At 36.2% G+C, this 17808-nt stretch overlaps 1 protein-coding gene across 1 annotated transcript in view; it reads right to left on the bottom strand.

Annotated features, from left to right (window-relative positions):
- The window catches only part of FMN1 (formin 1), a 141561-nt gene that overhangs the window by 109265 nt on the left and 14488 nt on the right, over positions 1–17808 (bottom strand). The window contains exon 3 of the mRNA XM_035539549.2: positions 10082–10143. Coding sequence (XP_035395442.1) covers positions 10082–10143 — 62 coding nt within the window. The remainder of the gene's footprint in view (positions 1–10081; positions 10144–17808) is intronic.

The raw sequence follows: 17808 nt of genomic DNA on the forward strand, positions 1-17808 counted from the left end.
AGTTCATGCAAGATGTATCACAAGCCATTTTAGCCAAAGTGTTTCTGAAGTGGTAATCAATGATACAACTGATTTTTTAAGCAACTATCTTGAGATTCTGGTAGCCAATTTGTAGGTACAAGGCAAGCTAAAAATGAACTGTGATATGAACATAAAAGGAAAACCTAAGCCATTAATTTTCTCTGAAATACCTTGAATCAGAAATCTCAAAATTAGTGGTTGCTTTTACTTTATACTTAAGGCCTTTGTACATAATGAATGAATAATAATAGCATATGCCTATCTGAACCATTTTGTAAAATCTGATTTATATATACGAAACATCCTGACAGATTAAAATCTATGACACTGGAAATCCGTAATGAAAGACTCTATATTCAGATAATTCTTTTGCATTGCATTGTCATCAAAAATAAGGTCAGGAGACAGGCTCCTAGCTTTCAATTTGAAAACATCCTTGGCAGCGTGATCCTTCCCTAACCAAGGGTAAATTGTGGCACCCATTAACCAGTGGAACTTAATTTTGCCCCACTGCTATTGTATAACATCAGTGGCTTCATCTTCAAAGGCTTTGTGGAATTGACATGTGAAAAATTTGGTCAGCACCATAAGATTCAATAGGTACAATAAGCACCAAACTTGCAAAGTCAGAAGTGTTTACTGAATATGAGAAAAAACAGTTTTCCGAAAGCTTATAAGCTACAATTTCAGATAGATTTTTCCGTTGACCAGAAGAATGTACATCCTTGCCAAAATTGTCCCTGTTCTAAAACCACGAATATTAGAGATTATCAAAGGGAATTTTGCCAGAATTTTTAAAGTACAGAAAATTATGCATTTCATTCAGAGATACAACTTCCAGTTCTTCAACTCAAATAAACATCTGGTGTAATAAATCTTGAAAAGCCACTAAGCTTGACATGTGGGTGCATATTTTCAAAATCAAAATGGTAGGATAATGCTATCAGAAACATGGATACTACTGAATTTCTAGTGGCTTTTATATTGCACGATTACATCTCACTTAATTTCTTTACTGGGCAACTGTTTCCTGTGTTACAGAAGTCTTCCAAATCTGTCAAAATAAAACGTCATCATGTTCACAGTAGGCGTTCTACTTTATTCTCCTTAGTGCATAACATACTCACTTAAGGTGATGGGATAAATGAGCTGTCACAAACTATGATAAATGCAGGGGTTTTCATAATGAATTTTCATTTTAGCCCTAATTAAGCAAAGTGTTTCATAATGTGTCCAAATTTGAGCATGAGGGCAGTCTTGCTGGCGTTTTAAAGCTATAAATTATCTTGTTGATCTCTATGCACATTCTAACTACATAATACCATGTTCTGTGGTAAATTGTTTAATAAACAGGGCAGTCCTTGGATTAACATACGAAATTAACAGCATTCTGCAGTTGACATGAAGTCTAAACAAGACAAGTTCTTAAAGTGAAATTGCACTGATGAAAATAATAGGGTGGCAATCTAAGACATGGCAAACAGTAGTGAAAAGAAAAAAAAAAACATGAAGAAAGAAAAAAATCCTTCTGGATATTCAAGCTATCTGACAAGAAAATAGTTACAATGTAAGCATATAATTATTGGGAAATGAAGATGAAAAACACCTGTTACATCAAGAATACTGAAAATATAAAGTCAATGGAGGAGAAGAAAAAGAAGAATTTTGCTTAATTTTGCTTATCAGAGCACAGAAGTAGTACTTACAACTTCACCAAGTATGTGATTACAGATTATGATATGGATATAGGCATTACAATCTGCAAGTTTTTTAAGATGTAAATAAGCAGCAACTCAACTGGGGAATATCTTCATTATTCCAGTAATTCTTCATGTTCTACTTTAAAGAAAATCAATAGTGCCGAAAAATATACATGATTCATGAAATTTCTAACTTGCCAAATTTAAAATAGGCTGATTCCTCAATATTTTCATGTGCATTACAATGCACTATGATATATTTAACATATTAGTAATTTAAAACAGTATCCAGAGATAAACAGCATACTTTTTTGTAATAGCACAAATAACTACAAACTAACTTTCTTTCTAGAAAGCAAATTACAGCACTAGCAAAGGCAAGAGGAAGATGAGGAAGGGGAAGTATTGGAAGGAAATTAACTCATACACCATGAAGAATCATTCCAAACTTCCTTTCTGAATGAAGATACAATTGTCAGCATGTGCTTCTAAAGAGACTGAAGAACTTCTACTTTCTGTGATTGTATGCACAGTGTAGGAAGTTATTATTTTATTGCTCTTGTGCTTTGCTCTCATTCCCTAGTCTGCTACTCTGCCTTCTCCGTTGCTGGCCATGTGAATTTTCATTACAGAGTGATGAACATTGGGATAAAAAACGTGTATCTATTTCAGGAAACATATACTTTGAAGATAATCTTGCTCCCATTGTCTAGGAGTCTTAGGAATACCGAAATGTGTATATTGATATCATTTCATAGACTTTCAGTCTCTTCTTTCTCTTATTTTTTATGTGTTTGGTTTTTTTCTTTGTATTTTCACTGTCACATACTGCAAATGCGCTCCGTATTAAACATGGAGAATTCCTTCATGAGGACAATGTAGCCAAGAGGAAGATTCATAAAGACACACAATACACGCACAGTGGTGGAACCATTCATTTAGCAGCTAAGCACAAAAGACTGAAACGTTTCAAGTTAAGCAAGAGTAGTATCAATAATTAACCACAAGCTGGGAGAACTTCATCAGTAACAACACACGGAAATGCTGAAAAGCCTGAACAGCTCATTAGGAAAGACCGACTAATAAACCCTGGCTGACCTTGGCTGCTCTTTTGGACTGCAGCTCAGCTTCACCAGACAGAGGCATACACGATATATGGATTTTCTTCTATTTGTACATGCTGGGACATGAAAATCCAGCGAAGAACACACAAAGCAGCTAGCCACATTACATATGCATTTAATCTTGTAAAAGTTAAAAACATTAATCTTAGCATCCTGAAGCAAAACTGTGTTACCAAAAGTCAGCATATTATCCACTACTTCAATGTGGTTTTGCTAAGAACTCTGGCATATCAGAGCTCTCAACACTATTCTTTACTGGCCCACACAGTTTAATAGCAGATTTGAAAAATTGTGAAATACCTATCCTATGAAAGATTTCACATATGCACACACAAAACTGAAGGGTGATGGGAGGGGGAAGAATTTTAAAAAATTTCTTAAAGATGCCTACCTATGAGCATACAGGTCAGAATTTTTTCAGTTGAATTCGTTCGAAAAAAATCACTTTTCTGTTATAGACTATTCTTAGAATGAGAAGATTTAGACAAAATACAAGATTTTAAAATGTTTTGATTTGGTGTTAAAGCATCTAATTTCTGCTGTTGCTTCTGAAGCTGTAATTTCACTTTCATATGCAAGTAAAAAGCATTTCAAATTGTCAAAATAAAAGTAAAATTACCCAATTCCATAAAAGTTTTTTTGATAAGGTTTCTGGCATGCAGCAACTTTCAACACTATTCATCATTACCTCTCACAACTTAATTACAAATTTCAAAATATATCAGGGAGAAGTAGCACCTTTTGTTACACTCAAAATACAATTAAAGAGCAATAGAGACATTCACAAAAGGAATTTCCCTCACTGACCATGAGGGAAAATGAATGAGAAAGTGAAAAGACAAATGGTCAGGAAAGGAACTGTGAAGCATAACAGATTTAAAAATAAATTTATAAAAAGAATGAAGATGTCATCACATAGGGAAAGCTTTATTTCTTCATTCAGTAACTAAGAAAATGTTTCTATACCTTCATGATCTCAGAATCAAATAAAAATCACTTTGAAAGTATCACACAATTTTGATTGGTGTTGTGACTTTCCCTTTCATATGTCTTTTTCTGTGAAACTTTAAGGCTCTAGTCTTTAGACTGAGCTTGTGATACAAAATTGTTTTCAAAGTTAAGCAAGTTCTTTTGTGAAAAGGAAACTACTTTCTACTCAGTTCTACGTTTCAGCTCTTGAATCCTTTGTGAAAATTGCTTAGGAGATCACAAAGGTTGCTATGAAAAACCCATGATACACTCTTCTCTAAATGAGGCCAGCCCATTATTTCATAATGTCATGGGCAGCTACACACCAACTGCATTACTGTTGACTATTTCCTAAATATCAATAATACAATAGTTACTGTATTAGTGGCAACTACAGGCATTTCTTTCTAAAATTTGCAGCTGGATACTTTGAGACTTCTATTATTTTAGAACATTATATATTATTATCACAGAATATTTTAGAATTATTATTATTTTAGAATAATGTTATATAATACATAATACAATTGTATAATAATTTTATATACTTACATTAAAATTATATAATTATATTTTACAGATGATCTATGGTTTCTATATTATTTATCAAATAGCTAATATTATATAGATCATTGTATATGTATCATACATCATTACATATCTCATATAATCACATGATATACATAATTATATATTCGCTTATATTATTTTATAAAAATATTTTATTATTATAAAAAGCTGTGATTTATGGCTAAAGACACTAGCATTCTGGGTTGGGAAAGATGCAAAAGATGTAGTGAGTTGGTGGAAGCACAATAAAGTGTATCAGAGAGAAGATCCATGCACAGAGTATAGTTAGAGAAAAGCTTAAAGACTTTGACTCCATCATCCAAAAGCAGTATTGCACTTCAGTGTAACTGAAGAGGAGAGGATTTTGGTACCTTTGCTCTAAAGGAGAAATTAGGGAAAAGTAATAACTTCTTTTCACACATTTTATCAAATGAGCTTACAGAAAAAAATAAAAGTATACTGTGCCCTTGTGTTGGATTACTGATTAAGTACTACAATTAAATTATTGCATTCACATTATTTCCTTCATTTTGTGATTCAGCAGTCCTGTTACAACATTTTGATTTAATATTAAGTCATTTTCATCTAGCTGGTTATTAGATACTGTAGACTTGGTTCTAGAGGGAAAAACAGTCTGACTTTTCTGAAGCACCTCTCCTGTGAAGAGGGGCTGAGAGAGTTGAGGTTGTTCAGCCTGGAGAAGAGAAGATGATGGGGAGACCATATAGCAGTGGCTTCCCAGGGCCTAAAGGGGTCCTGCAGGAAAGCTGGGGAGGGACTCCTTGTGAGGGGGTGAAGTGACAGGACAAGGGGGAATGGATTTAAATTAAAAGAGGGTAGATTTAGATTAGATATTTGGAAGAAATTCCTTTCTCAGAGGGTGCTGAGGCCCTGGAGCAGGTTGCCCAGAGAAGCTGTGGATGGCCCATCACTGGAAGCGTCCAGGGCCAGGCTGGATGGGGCTTGGAGCAACCTGGTCTGGTGGGAAGTGTCCTGCCCATGGCAGGGGGGTGGAACTGGGTGGTCCTTAAGGGTCCTTCCAACCCAAACCATTCTGTGATTCTACAGTCCTATGATGATGATGACAGCTGCTATTTATGTACTGAACAACTGAACTTTTCCTTCTGCCAGGTGCGCCGCAATCCCCGCTCCAGAGGAAGCCGGCGGCGGGCGGGGAGGAAGGCGGGGCCTCCCCGCGGGCTGCTGCGGAAGGGCTCGGCCGCCATCTCGCGGCGGCGGCAGGAAAGGCCTTTCCGCGGGAGGGAACGGAAGGGGACAGTCTTAAAAGCACATCATTTCGGTTCTGGAAACAAGAGTGGTAAAAAATCATGGAATGCCTTGAACACATCAGCTAGTAAATGTAGCTGAAATCAAATGGGTGAAAATTAAGTATTTACCTCTACTATATTGCCCTTTCTACAGATTACCTTCATGTGGATGTTTCGATTGAATTACGTACGTTAACAAACCTGTTCAGAGATGTTATGCACTATTATGGCACAGATTTGTCAGTAATCCAATTGGTGTAATAAATATTTTGTAATCTTAAATTAATTAATATGCACATTACATGACTAGAATTGATTTCAAGTGACACCGAAAAAAAGAAAAAAGCTTCATGTCACTATCAAAACAAAGAGAGCACCATCAAATAACCACAGTATGTCATTCCCCCTTCCTTTCTAGCAATTGTTTTACATCCTTCACGACTGCTACATTCACTGCAACTTCAACTGCCTAGAGCATCAACACCAACCCTTCCAAACTGGCGGTATGGGTAAAGCTCTAATTCCAATGAAGTTTACAGGTTATGACCATAGCAATAACAAATCTTAAACAATAAGAATCCATTCTGAATTGCTTTCACGTACTCAAGGAAAAATATAACTTACAAAAGAAAAAAAAAAAAGATTAGGTTACATACCCTTCAGGACAGAAGTATAAAACACTTCATAATTGCTGAAGAGTAAACAGACCTCTCACTAACAAGCCATGATATATATAAATTCAATGGGATGGATTATGCATAACTTTTTTTTTTCTCTGACATAGCTAAGGACTAACTGTTCTAGGCAAGGAATGTCTACAATAACCTTAGTTGCTCAAAATCCAGACCATTCCAATTGAATGGTGCCCCCCCCAGCTTAATCAACTCAGCAGTGAAGATCCTCTTAAAAAACACATGCCTCTTTGAGCTTATCTACCACCTCTACAATGCTTTGCTGTGGCCCTGTAATCGTACTCTTTGTAGTTCCCCTACACAGCCAGGATTTCGTTGTTTGCTTTTACCTTCAGAGGGCGGTTTAATAATTTCTTGAGAATCTTCCCCCACACATACCTTCAAGTGCTCCTTAAGGTTTTTCTAAGCATTTTAGGAGTAAGAAAGAATAAGAGTCTCACTCCTCATCTTTAATACAGAAAGTATAATGAACAACTTTCTTCATAAATACACAATACAGGATTTGGATCAGATTGCAAAAGAGCTGGTTCAGAGAAATTTCTGACCGTAGGTTTCTTCAGTGCATAATACAAAATCACATTTAACTCAAACACTTCCAATAGTCAGGATATCTACCACCATATTTTTCTGTTACATCTTTAAAGTATAAAATGCAACAAGGTATTACACTAAATCATGACACAATACGACTTCTCTATGTGGTCTCATATGAAGTTTTATAATGTGAAGTTCTACAAATACAGTAGTGTATAGCAATTCATATTTTTTTAATCTTAAAAAAGGTATTTTCACCTTTCTTCAAATAATGAAAAGACACTAGAAAGCATATACAGACAATGTCTGACCTTTTTTAATGCACTCTACTTTTACCAGTGCAAATGCTGGTAACATAAAGAATGAACAAGTATCATGTCCCTTTCCTGTTTTTAAATATCACAGACTGAAGCAACTTCAGGGAAATGCAATAATTTTTAAATGAATTACAAAATCCAGGAAAAATTCCTATGAAATAAAATACAAAATAATAAAGGATAATAACAGAGGTGCAGAGAAAAAATGTTTTTTAGAATGTTTGAACATCACACAAGAAAGAACCTCTCAAAGTGGATGGGCTGTAAATAAAAGGAAAAAAAGGGAAAAAAAAAACAACACAAATGAAGATAATACCCCCTTCCATTTAGAAAACTACTAAAACTTAAAAGCAGAACTATTTATGATTTACCAAAGCAACATGACCATGTAAGCAGCATCTGACTGTCAGATTTCACTCACTATAAAAAATAACATGCTGCAGTAAGAGTTGACATTCTCTTCGCAGACTGAATAACTAGGTGTTGAACTTCCTGTGACATAGGACATATCAAAAATATAGGAATTCAGTATCTCCACTGTAAGTGTTTTTCAGATTATTAGTGTGTCACTATAGAGAGATTTTCATATTGCATTTTTTATGTTCCAGAGAATTAAAGAGCTCTGAACAATTGTATACACAAAAAGGATGCATCTACAAAGGGTCACATTCTAGTACAAGGAATTCGTTGTCAAGGACATACAGAGAAAAAACTGGAACACTGTTCAGATCGCACAGCATTCAGAAGTCACAAAAGCATGTGATATTGTAATTTATTCATTGGTACTGTATATCTTAACCTGACTGCAGACTCTGTTTCAGGAAAGCCTTAAAATACTAACTGCTGGAAATGGCATACTTGGGTAGCATTTCTCAGCAGTTTAGTCACCATGCATCTTTTATGAACCTGACACCTTATACCAGGCTGGGCTGAGGTCCAAAAATCAAGCACACTGCTAAGGAAGGGGCATGGAGGCAGTGGTAGTAGAAACAATGAGTAAGAGACAATGAAGGCACTCAGATTTGCCAATGAAAAACAAATCAAATACAAAACCACTGTACAGGAAGAAGGCATTATTACAGCCTGCATTTTATCTGTTTTCTTAGCACCCACTGCTGGACACTACTGGAAACAGAGTATTTGCTTCAACCGACCTTTGATACAGGAAGTTGCTATTGTCATTCAATATTGTAAAATGAAAAATTACACTATACCTCAGAAATCATTAATCTTATAAACAGAACTTTGTGTAGGGTCTCTTGTGACTTTTTAGTAACTCCTAAATTGAATTCAAAAGGCCCTGTTTGAATTACATCTTGTGTAAACTTATTATTTTTCTGCATCAATTATTTTTCTGATCATTGTGATATAGATCTTACACATCACTATCATAACCTAAAAGGCTTACAAAACAGTTCTATAGCCTTTTCTGGTTTGGAACTAAATAGTCTGAGATAAAACAGTGTCAAGCATCAAAATAATCACCAAACAAATGTATAAAATCTAAGCAAACAGTCTGTCGGAAATTGCCACTATATCACTCTTCCACTTCATGAACAGCAAACATTTGCATTTTAGCTCACTTCAAATTCTATTTTTATATATATATATAATGGTGAGATTTTATGGTGTACTCATTGTTGAAAGTTACTTCACAATTCCACCTGCCTGGAAATGACCCATTCACAATTTCCTTGCTACTAAACAAGATAACACAGAACTGCAGCTAAACAGCACGACATGAGAAAAACTCAAATAATCCAGGTAAAATCCAGGTAAAAAATAATAATCTGATTTGAAAGAGCATATTTTTATCATTCAAAGTTATGAGCAGCAAACAAATGAATCTATTTCTCCTGCAGGTTCTTGCAGATGTATTCTTATGGAAAACAAAATGTGCAACACCAATGCTATTTTAATGAAAGGTGAAATTCGGAACATTGTGTTACAACTAAAATATCTGAATTTCATGAAAGGTGAAAAAAAGAGAAAACACTCCAGTAATTAGGTCATGGCAAGCTTCAGTCCTCCTGGACTGCTACGAGTACCTGCCTCCTCCGCCACTATTTCCAGGGTTGCTGGAAATGTGCAAACACAGATTTGTTTCTCACCAAGACCATGTATTCTTTGAAATAACCTCTCAAAAAGAATAAACCTCCTTTCCATCTTCTTGTGTGGGAGAGTTACACTATTCTTTATAACAGTTATTTTAAATGTTTATTGTACATTATTGTTATATTTACTTCAGTGCCAGCTTGCATTTCCCTGTGCTAAATTTCAACGGATGCTTAATAGGAAAGTGCACTTCACTCCTGCAGAACACTGAGCTCACTGCACAGACCAGAGACTCCTCGCCTGTCCTTTCCATGCCACCAGCTGCTACCATCGTTCCACCCTGCCTACTCAAAGAACTCAGCCTTCTCAGTTTAATAGGTTTTATGCTATTATGTCCTGGCCTTTGTGCAGACATAAATAAACATTCTGTAATACAAACACTCTACTCATACTAATCTGATGATTACTATATGTGGTCTGCTTAATGAGAAGTATATTTCGGTGAGAAAGAGTGAGTAGTTAAATGTCAGTGCTCTAATATGATAAGCAAATGTAAAAGTACTGCGCCGCTAAGATAGAGGGAAGAATGTCTTCCATGCTGAGTACAACAAACAAAACTATGAAAGCGAAATATGAAAAACTGCTTTTTGCCATCCTATGTGAGCACATGTATGGATTTTAACTAAACTAATTTTAACTGAATTGACAGTCAACTGAATATAACTTTTATAAAGAAAGAATTTTTTATTATTTGAAGGTAAGTATATGTTGCACTATTTTAATCTGTAAATTGCAGTCAGGGAAAGGAAAAAAAATATTACAGAAGTATACCTTTAATGTTTCAATTTCCTCTTTGTGTTCCCTCTTTAAATGCAAAATGGCAGCTTGGTACTCTGTAAAGATAAAAAAGTACATTCCATTAGAGTCAGAAACCAACATGACATCTTAAGCATAGTGTATTTCATACTACACCATGAGGTCCAGAATGCAGATGCAGGCTCTCAAATAAAATACCTTCTGCAAATGGTGATGGAAAATTAAATGCAATGTTGTAATTAGCGTTTTCGTTCTGAGACCACATGACAAGATCTTCAGTGGTCTTACTGAGAACAGAGGATAAAGCAAAGAGGTATTCCATGCTGAGAGGGAAAGATGGGGTGGAGATATTTCAGACTGGAACAACAAGAAGAAACAGAAGGGTTAGCTTTGCAGATAAAAGTAGAGCCGATAGGATATATTATGACATATACATGCATTCACACACACATACATTCTAAAAAAGCATATATTAAATTAAATGATTTCAACTGAACTGTAAATATACAATCACTAAACACATGCAAATTGGATACAGGACTAATCACAAATTCAAACAAAGACCTGAAAAAGTACCCAACAGTAAGAGATGCAAAAAATTCTTAAGTTTGTCATTTGAAGCTTAATTAGAGATTAAGTAACGTCCGAGGGAAAATACACTATATACTACATAACTCTTTTTAATTTGGAGAGGCTATAACAAACCCCAGAGAATGAAAGTTAAAGCCAGGGAAATTTATGTCAGCAATGAAAAATTGAAAATGTTGAGCATTGATTATATAGTTTTAGTGGTGGCTGTAATGTCGATTTACCAAACGAACCTCCAGAACCTGTATCTCATGCTATGGTGTCCCTCACTCCATACTGTGGCTACATTTGACCGAAGAAGAAAGAGAAGAATTTTCATTACAGTTGTGTAATGATTTAAGAAAAGCCTGTCTCCTGTGAGACACTGGCCCAGATGCTCTAGCCCTCCTAAACAAGCAACTGGAGTTCATTCTATTAAGACTCCACTTCCATCTGCTTCCAAATCAAAATTTATCTGATGGTTCATTTCCAGTTCCCTGGCTGGCTTCTGCTTCCTGAACAAAAAAAAAAAAAAAAAAAAAAAAGGAATCAGATCCTAATTTAAACAAGGACTCAAAATAGTCCAAGGAGTTTAAATTTTACTGAAAATGTTCTCCAATGCTATCTCCCTGGAACATAAGAACCAGTAAAACAGCATTAGATCAGCAAAATATGGACCAAAGCACCAGATCAGTAAAATATTTCAGTGGTTAGGTGGTTTTATTATTTTTCTTTTGAGAATACATGAGCAAAAAAGAAAAGAAAACATAGCCTAGTCGTCACCCTGAAGTCTGTATGATGAGGAACCTTTTAATTTGAAACTTTTTTTTCCAAATATTTTGACACGCAGGTGAAGCTATATCCAAGCAACTGAATTGATACACAAAACTGAAGGAAGTGTTTGATATTTTTCAAGATGCAAAATAAAAAACATAAATACTATAACTAGTCAGAATCACTCATCTGAACACCTCCATCCTCTCTTACGAGGTTCTCCTTAGAGCTTCCCAGCATGGAAAAACTGCCTAACTGCTCTCTTTGAATCGTAAGTGGTTAGATCTACACACTTTTAGATTTTCTTCCTTTAACTCTTTATTGATATGCTTTTTGGACACAAACTCTGCTTATCCATTCACCTAAACTACACTTAAAGAAACAGCTGCCTCAGGTCGCCAGAACAATCAGTGACCCTTCTGGCACCTCAGTTATTTAAGCGCTCAGTTTGCAGGGCATGAACTTTATGAACATTGTGACTTGAAGTTTAGCTCTTTAAGGTCACATGATAGCCAGAGCAAACAACAGGCTTTCAAAATGCTTCTAACAATCTTAACAAAAGATCTACTGTCTCTCTGGGACTGCCCAGTGCTCAACATTCTTTAGGATTTGGGTACGAACTTGTGCCGGCATAGACCTCTACTGCACCTAAAGCAGATTTTTCACCATGTCTACCCATTCCTAACTCTCTGTTGCCTCTTCTCTTACGTTGCCATGAATGTTTGTGAAACCACAAAATGATGGAAGAACCCCGGCAGATTAAACCTAAGACAGCACGAAAACAGTTAAAGAATTTTTAAAAAATGAGTTGTGTGTTATTTTTTGTGATAGACATTTTGCAAGATACCATCATTTTAAGTTATTTACGTTCCAAAGTCCCAAAGGCATGTGCTTTTCATTACTCCTTCTAGCTGAAAGTTCCAAAATAAATTCTTGAGATTGCTTTGTTTAAACTTTGTTATAGAGTAGAATAGAAAGTAGAGATTCTTTTACAGTTTGCTTATTCCAAATAAAAGTATGCTTAGCAACTACTAGATTATAAGAACTAATAAACCTAATTCATTACTTAAAATACTGTTACTACATAAAAGCAAGTGTATCATGCATTGATATACTGTAACGTATTTAAAACATTGTCTACTATGCAGTAAGCAGGCATTCTACAGCATAAGCTTCTTTTGTTTCTTTCTACCATTGTAGTTTCTCCTAGTTAAATAACAAAAAGAAATACCCATTGGATAAAAACCAACAGCCAATGAAATACTGTTTTTATGGATTGTTTTTGGAGCCAGCTGAGATATAATGCTGCAACAAGACCTCCCACTACATGGTGCTACAATACCTTAATGACGTTCAGACTGACATGGAAATAAAGCTAATCATCATAGAAGCACAAAGTTACAGAATGGTTGAAGGCTGGAAGAGACCTCTGGAGGTCATCTGGTCCAGACTCCTTGTTCAAGCAAGCACACCTAGAGCCAGTTTCACACAACCATGTCCAGATGACTTTTGAGTATCTCCAAGTACAAAGACTCCACAACTACTCTGGGCAACCTGTGCCAGTGCTCAGTCATCCACACAGTGAAAAAGTGTTTCCTGATGTTCAGACAGAACCTCCTGTGTTTCATTTGGTGCCCACTGCCTCCTGTCCTGTCACCCAGCACCACTGAAGAGAGCCTGGCTCCGTCTCCCCTTACAGACCCAAGCTGATCTGGTGTCAAGGTGTGGTTCTTTACTGCATTCCATTTCAGCACATCCCCTGGTTTACGTAATCTCAAGATTTTTATATTTTCTGAGGTTTTAAAGTCTTTCATTATCCTGGATAACAGAAGACTGATGGTGGAAACATCCTGTTGTGCTTGCCTGGTCTACAAACAGCCTGCCAGGAAGAAAGTGGCTGTAAGGCATAAGTAAGTTAGCCATCCCCAATTCAAACAGTACTCTGAAGGACTTTTTAAACAAACAAATTGGATACAAATCAGATGGGAAATGCTCTTACCCTGACAAGTGACCACAAGCAAATTAGGATTTAATTACTGAGAAAACAATGAAAAATGTGAATGTTAGTCATTCACATAAGGCAAACAAGCAAGAAGTAAATAATCTCACTGTACAAATTCAGTTCCAACCAGCTCTAACAATTTTAATTTACTGTTTCTAGTACACTTTTTTCTCTGTTTTGAGAGGAGACCATCCCAGGAAAAATATTATAAAAGTTGGAGGGTTTTTGACTTACTTGGGCATTCTCTTTACTTATGCAACTTGGTGCTTCCTTCACTCAATAATTATAACCCACTGCTGCTAAAGCAAACCATCATAAGACTAGTTGTTTTTTTCCTAAGATACTGAGATAAAGCAGACATACACGTGGCATAGATATAGATTTTTTTTACCTCTTCTGGTAGTTAGAAAACTATTTTATGTGTACCAGGATATTGAAAAAGGTTCAATAAAATACTTGCTTTAAAGTAACATAAATGTTGGCAAAGTACACAGGAAGCTGGACAGAGGCCTTGGTGAAAACTAAAGATATGGAGTGATTTTAACTTAGTTAATGAAAAAGCACAGCAGTGTGGGGTTTCCATTTTGTATGTGCATTGTTGGAAAAATAAACTGGTTAGTAATTGTAAAAACAGAAATCTCCTTAGAGTGAAACTTAAATTTCCATTAGATCCCATGGTTTGCCATTGGAGGTAGGTAGGGCAGGTATATAAAGCAGTCTTGCTAATCACAGAGATTTATCATCAGATATACTAAAACTTTACTTGGACTTCATTATCATCAGAATTATAATGATAACAAAACGAACATTCCCTCCCTCCCCACTACTGTTTTTTCTGTACTTTCATCCTTTACATTCACACTTTTTGCATCTACAGTTTGCCATATGTATTTTAAATCCATTAGGCAACATACACCAACGTTAATCATGCAGGTCCTCTTTGCACATAGAAGCAGGACAAGTAGATACCTCTGGCCTAGGTCAAATCACTTTTCCAAGTTCTGAAATCTATCCAGATCACTTTCAGGGAAATAGTTAGCACCTAGTGAAAGTACCTGAGATTTACCCAATCAAGTAGATTTCACAGCAGAGATTCACTGAGTCATAGTAGAGAAAAAATAGCTGTGTAAGTAAAAGATTGTTTCTAATTTGGAGAGATAAACTTGTTGTAGAACATTAAAACAGTAAAATGAGTTGGATTTCTTATAGGAAACTAATTTGGTTTCCAGGAGACACTACAAAGCAGAAGGAAATAAAAGTCAGTGAATTAAGTGAAAACATCTTATTTTGTCTGGGATTACTCATATTATATATTTCTAATCTATGAAGGTTTGGGAACACATTGCAAAGTCTATTTTGTTCCTATTTCTACAAGTCCCTACAGAGATAAACAGAACTGCCAAGTGTAGAGTGGCAGGACTGTGAGGAAGGGCAAAACTGTGAGGAAGCTAGCACTACATGTACAGCAGAAGACCAGTTAGACTGGGGAGTTAGCTCTCTCGTCGCTTGAAAACGCTTTAGTTACAAAACTCAAACCAGAAACCAGACAGTGAAAACACCTTGGGCCTCAGAAACTTTAAAACACACAGGTCTAAACTTCTGAAGTCAAGCACAAAAGCTTAGCTGAGTCTTACCAAAATAAAAATCTAAAAATATAGAACATATTACATATTCCAGCTCACATTACTTTGTGAGGAAATTCCTCACTGAAGTAATACATAAGATGACTAGTCGTATGTATCCCATATGTATCCCAGTTGTCACTCTGACATAAAAATCATTCAGCTTCATAATGAACAAAATTGTATCCGCATTGAGCCATGCCAAAAGTCTATTTTGCCTAGTATCCTGTCTCTGACAGTAGCCAAAATGCAGGTGATGTAAAAAAAAAAGAACAGGCAAAAAGGTAGCTGTACTTTTCTCCCATGCTCTTCCAGCAACATGATTTGCAATTAAGAACTTTTTAAACCACAGATGTTGTTTTCATATTTAACAGTTTGCAAGTGGATTCCTCTCATGAATGTGCATTGCTGATTTTAAAACTCCTGGAAGCAGACAACATCCTGCAGCAAAGAATTAATTACACGTTAGGTAAAGACCCTTTTATTTGGAATCTGCACCTGTTAGTCTCATTTGATGTCAGCAATATGTGCACTAGAAGACAAACGTTCACTATTTACCCTTTTGCTATTTGTTACAATTTTAGAGATCTCCATCATAAACTCATTGATTATTTCTTTTTCAGTTGACAGCATACTAGTCTATATAGTCTTTTTTCATAAAGAGCACGTTCCGTAATTTTGATCAAACTTACTGTCCCCTTCTGAAACTACAGTTTCCCACCAAATTCAAAATGTGGGCATTTAAGCACTGGCATTACAGTGATCTACGTATTTATCTTTTATTTCTGTCCTACTGCTTCCTACCACCATTGGTTGATCACTACTGAGTACTGAAATGACATTTCCCAAGATCTATTTCAATATCAAGGTCCTATCAAGGTCTTGTATTTAAAGAGTGATGACCTGATCAGAGTTCATTATATATGTGAATTTAGGATTTATTTTTTTTTCCCCTTAGGATTTCTTTCTTCCTCACGTGCAAAACTTAAAGTTCTTCATTTTGGATTTCCTTTGCCATTATCCCTCAGTCTTCAAATGTTTGCTGCTTTTTTACTTTGGCATTTTCATGAGATAAATTTGCATTGTGCGTTCTCAGGTCTTATTCTTTTCTACACTTATTAATTCCATTTCAGGTGCAAGCTTTCCCATCTCCTGCTCACTTTTCCAGTTCATTTATGAATATACGTTAAGAGTGCAGAGTTGCAGAGTCTTTTCACCCTCATCAAGTTTGCAGATGACACAGAACGGGGATGAGTCGTTGATACACCTGTGGGACCATCAAGGGGGACCTTGACAGGCTGGAGAAATGGGCTGACAGGAACATGCAAAGGAAGAGACATGCAAAGTCCTGCACCTGGGGAGGAACAACCCCAGGCACCCATGCATGCTGGCTGCAACCCTGCTTTGCAGAAGAGGACCTTTGGGTCCTGGTGGACACCAAGTGGAACAGGAGCCAGCAATGAGCCCTTGTACCAAAGAAACTTGATGGTATCCTGGGCTGCATTAGGGAAAGTACTACCAGCATGTTGAGGGAGGTGATCCTTCCCCTCTAATCAGCACTGCTGAGGATGCACGTGGAGCACTGTGTCTGGTTCTGGGCTCCCCAGTATGAGAGAGACATGGAGCTAGCAGAGGGAGTCCACGAAGGGCCACAGAGGGACTGACACGCCTATAAATCAAAGCTGCTTGCAGAAGCACGCACATCTGTCTACCTGATAATATTTCTGTGTGGACCTGCAGTTGAGTGTCCTATTTGTCACTAATTTGCTACACAAAGTATTCGTAGCTTCGTATTTCTGTCTATATGATGTGATCCTATCTGATAACTGGGCCAGGAAGCAGAAGTAGCAGGTATAACAAAGCACTGTGCCTCCAGAAATCTACTTTGGAAATATATTAATGTATCTTATAAATATATGCATGTTTGCATACATATATATATATATATACACGTATATAAAAGGTATGTATCCTTATATGAAAGTATACACAAAGCTTCTGATTTTTAACTTCATAAGGAAAAAATTTGCAGAAAGAAATCATGAATCTTCCAAGCAACCATCCTGGCCCAAAAAATTAATAAGAAAAATACTGCAACACTTAGTGTCTTCATACAGACTGGGAAAAAGTATTCTAGGCTAACAGTCACTGACAATTATATTATATACAGGCTGATGTTTTAATTGCATATTGAGAACTGAGTTAACAGATGAAGAGGTGTCTGAAGATATTAATATCTGAGTTTTAAACATTAACATGGAATGACCTGAAACAAAGGAAGAGGTACTCAATACATTGGGATAACTTACACAGCAGTGTTTTCTACCATTTTGGCCATTAAAGCTAATTTTGCAAGAATACTATACTCTGGAATATGAATCAGGGTAAGTTGGTTTATACGTGAAATGTGGTAAGTTATTCCTTTCCAATTCTCCCCTACATTGTAAGTTAAGATGCCTGAAATGAAACTGAACTAAAAATGAATTACTCATCTCTAAATTGCTATTCAAATAGCTGTAAACAATGATTTACAGCCTAAATCTTTGCTAACACATTTTAGAGCAGAGTTGAGTGGTAGGAGTTTCTGTTTCATGAACAACTCTGTGATGTTTACTTATTTGTTCCATTGGAAAGGAGGGAAAAAATAAGACATTTTTATGGGATGGATAAACTGAACAGCATGCTCATTTGCCCGGTCTCCAAGCAAGCAGTAAATTACATGGGTGGCCTGGAACTCCAAAGATCTAAGTGTTTCTGTGGCCTCCACACCACCATCA

The sequence above is a fragment of the Cygnus atratus genome, chromosome 5 (genome assembly GCF_013377495.2).
Source record: "Cygnus atratus isolate AKBS03 ecotype Queensland, Australia chromosome 5, CAtr_DNAZoo_HiC_assembly, whole genome shotgun sequence".
NCBI classification, from domain to species: Eukaryota; Metazoa; Chordata; class Aves; order Anseriformes; family Anatidae; genus Cygnus; species Cygnus atratus.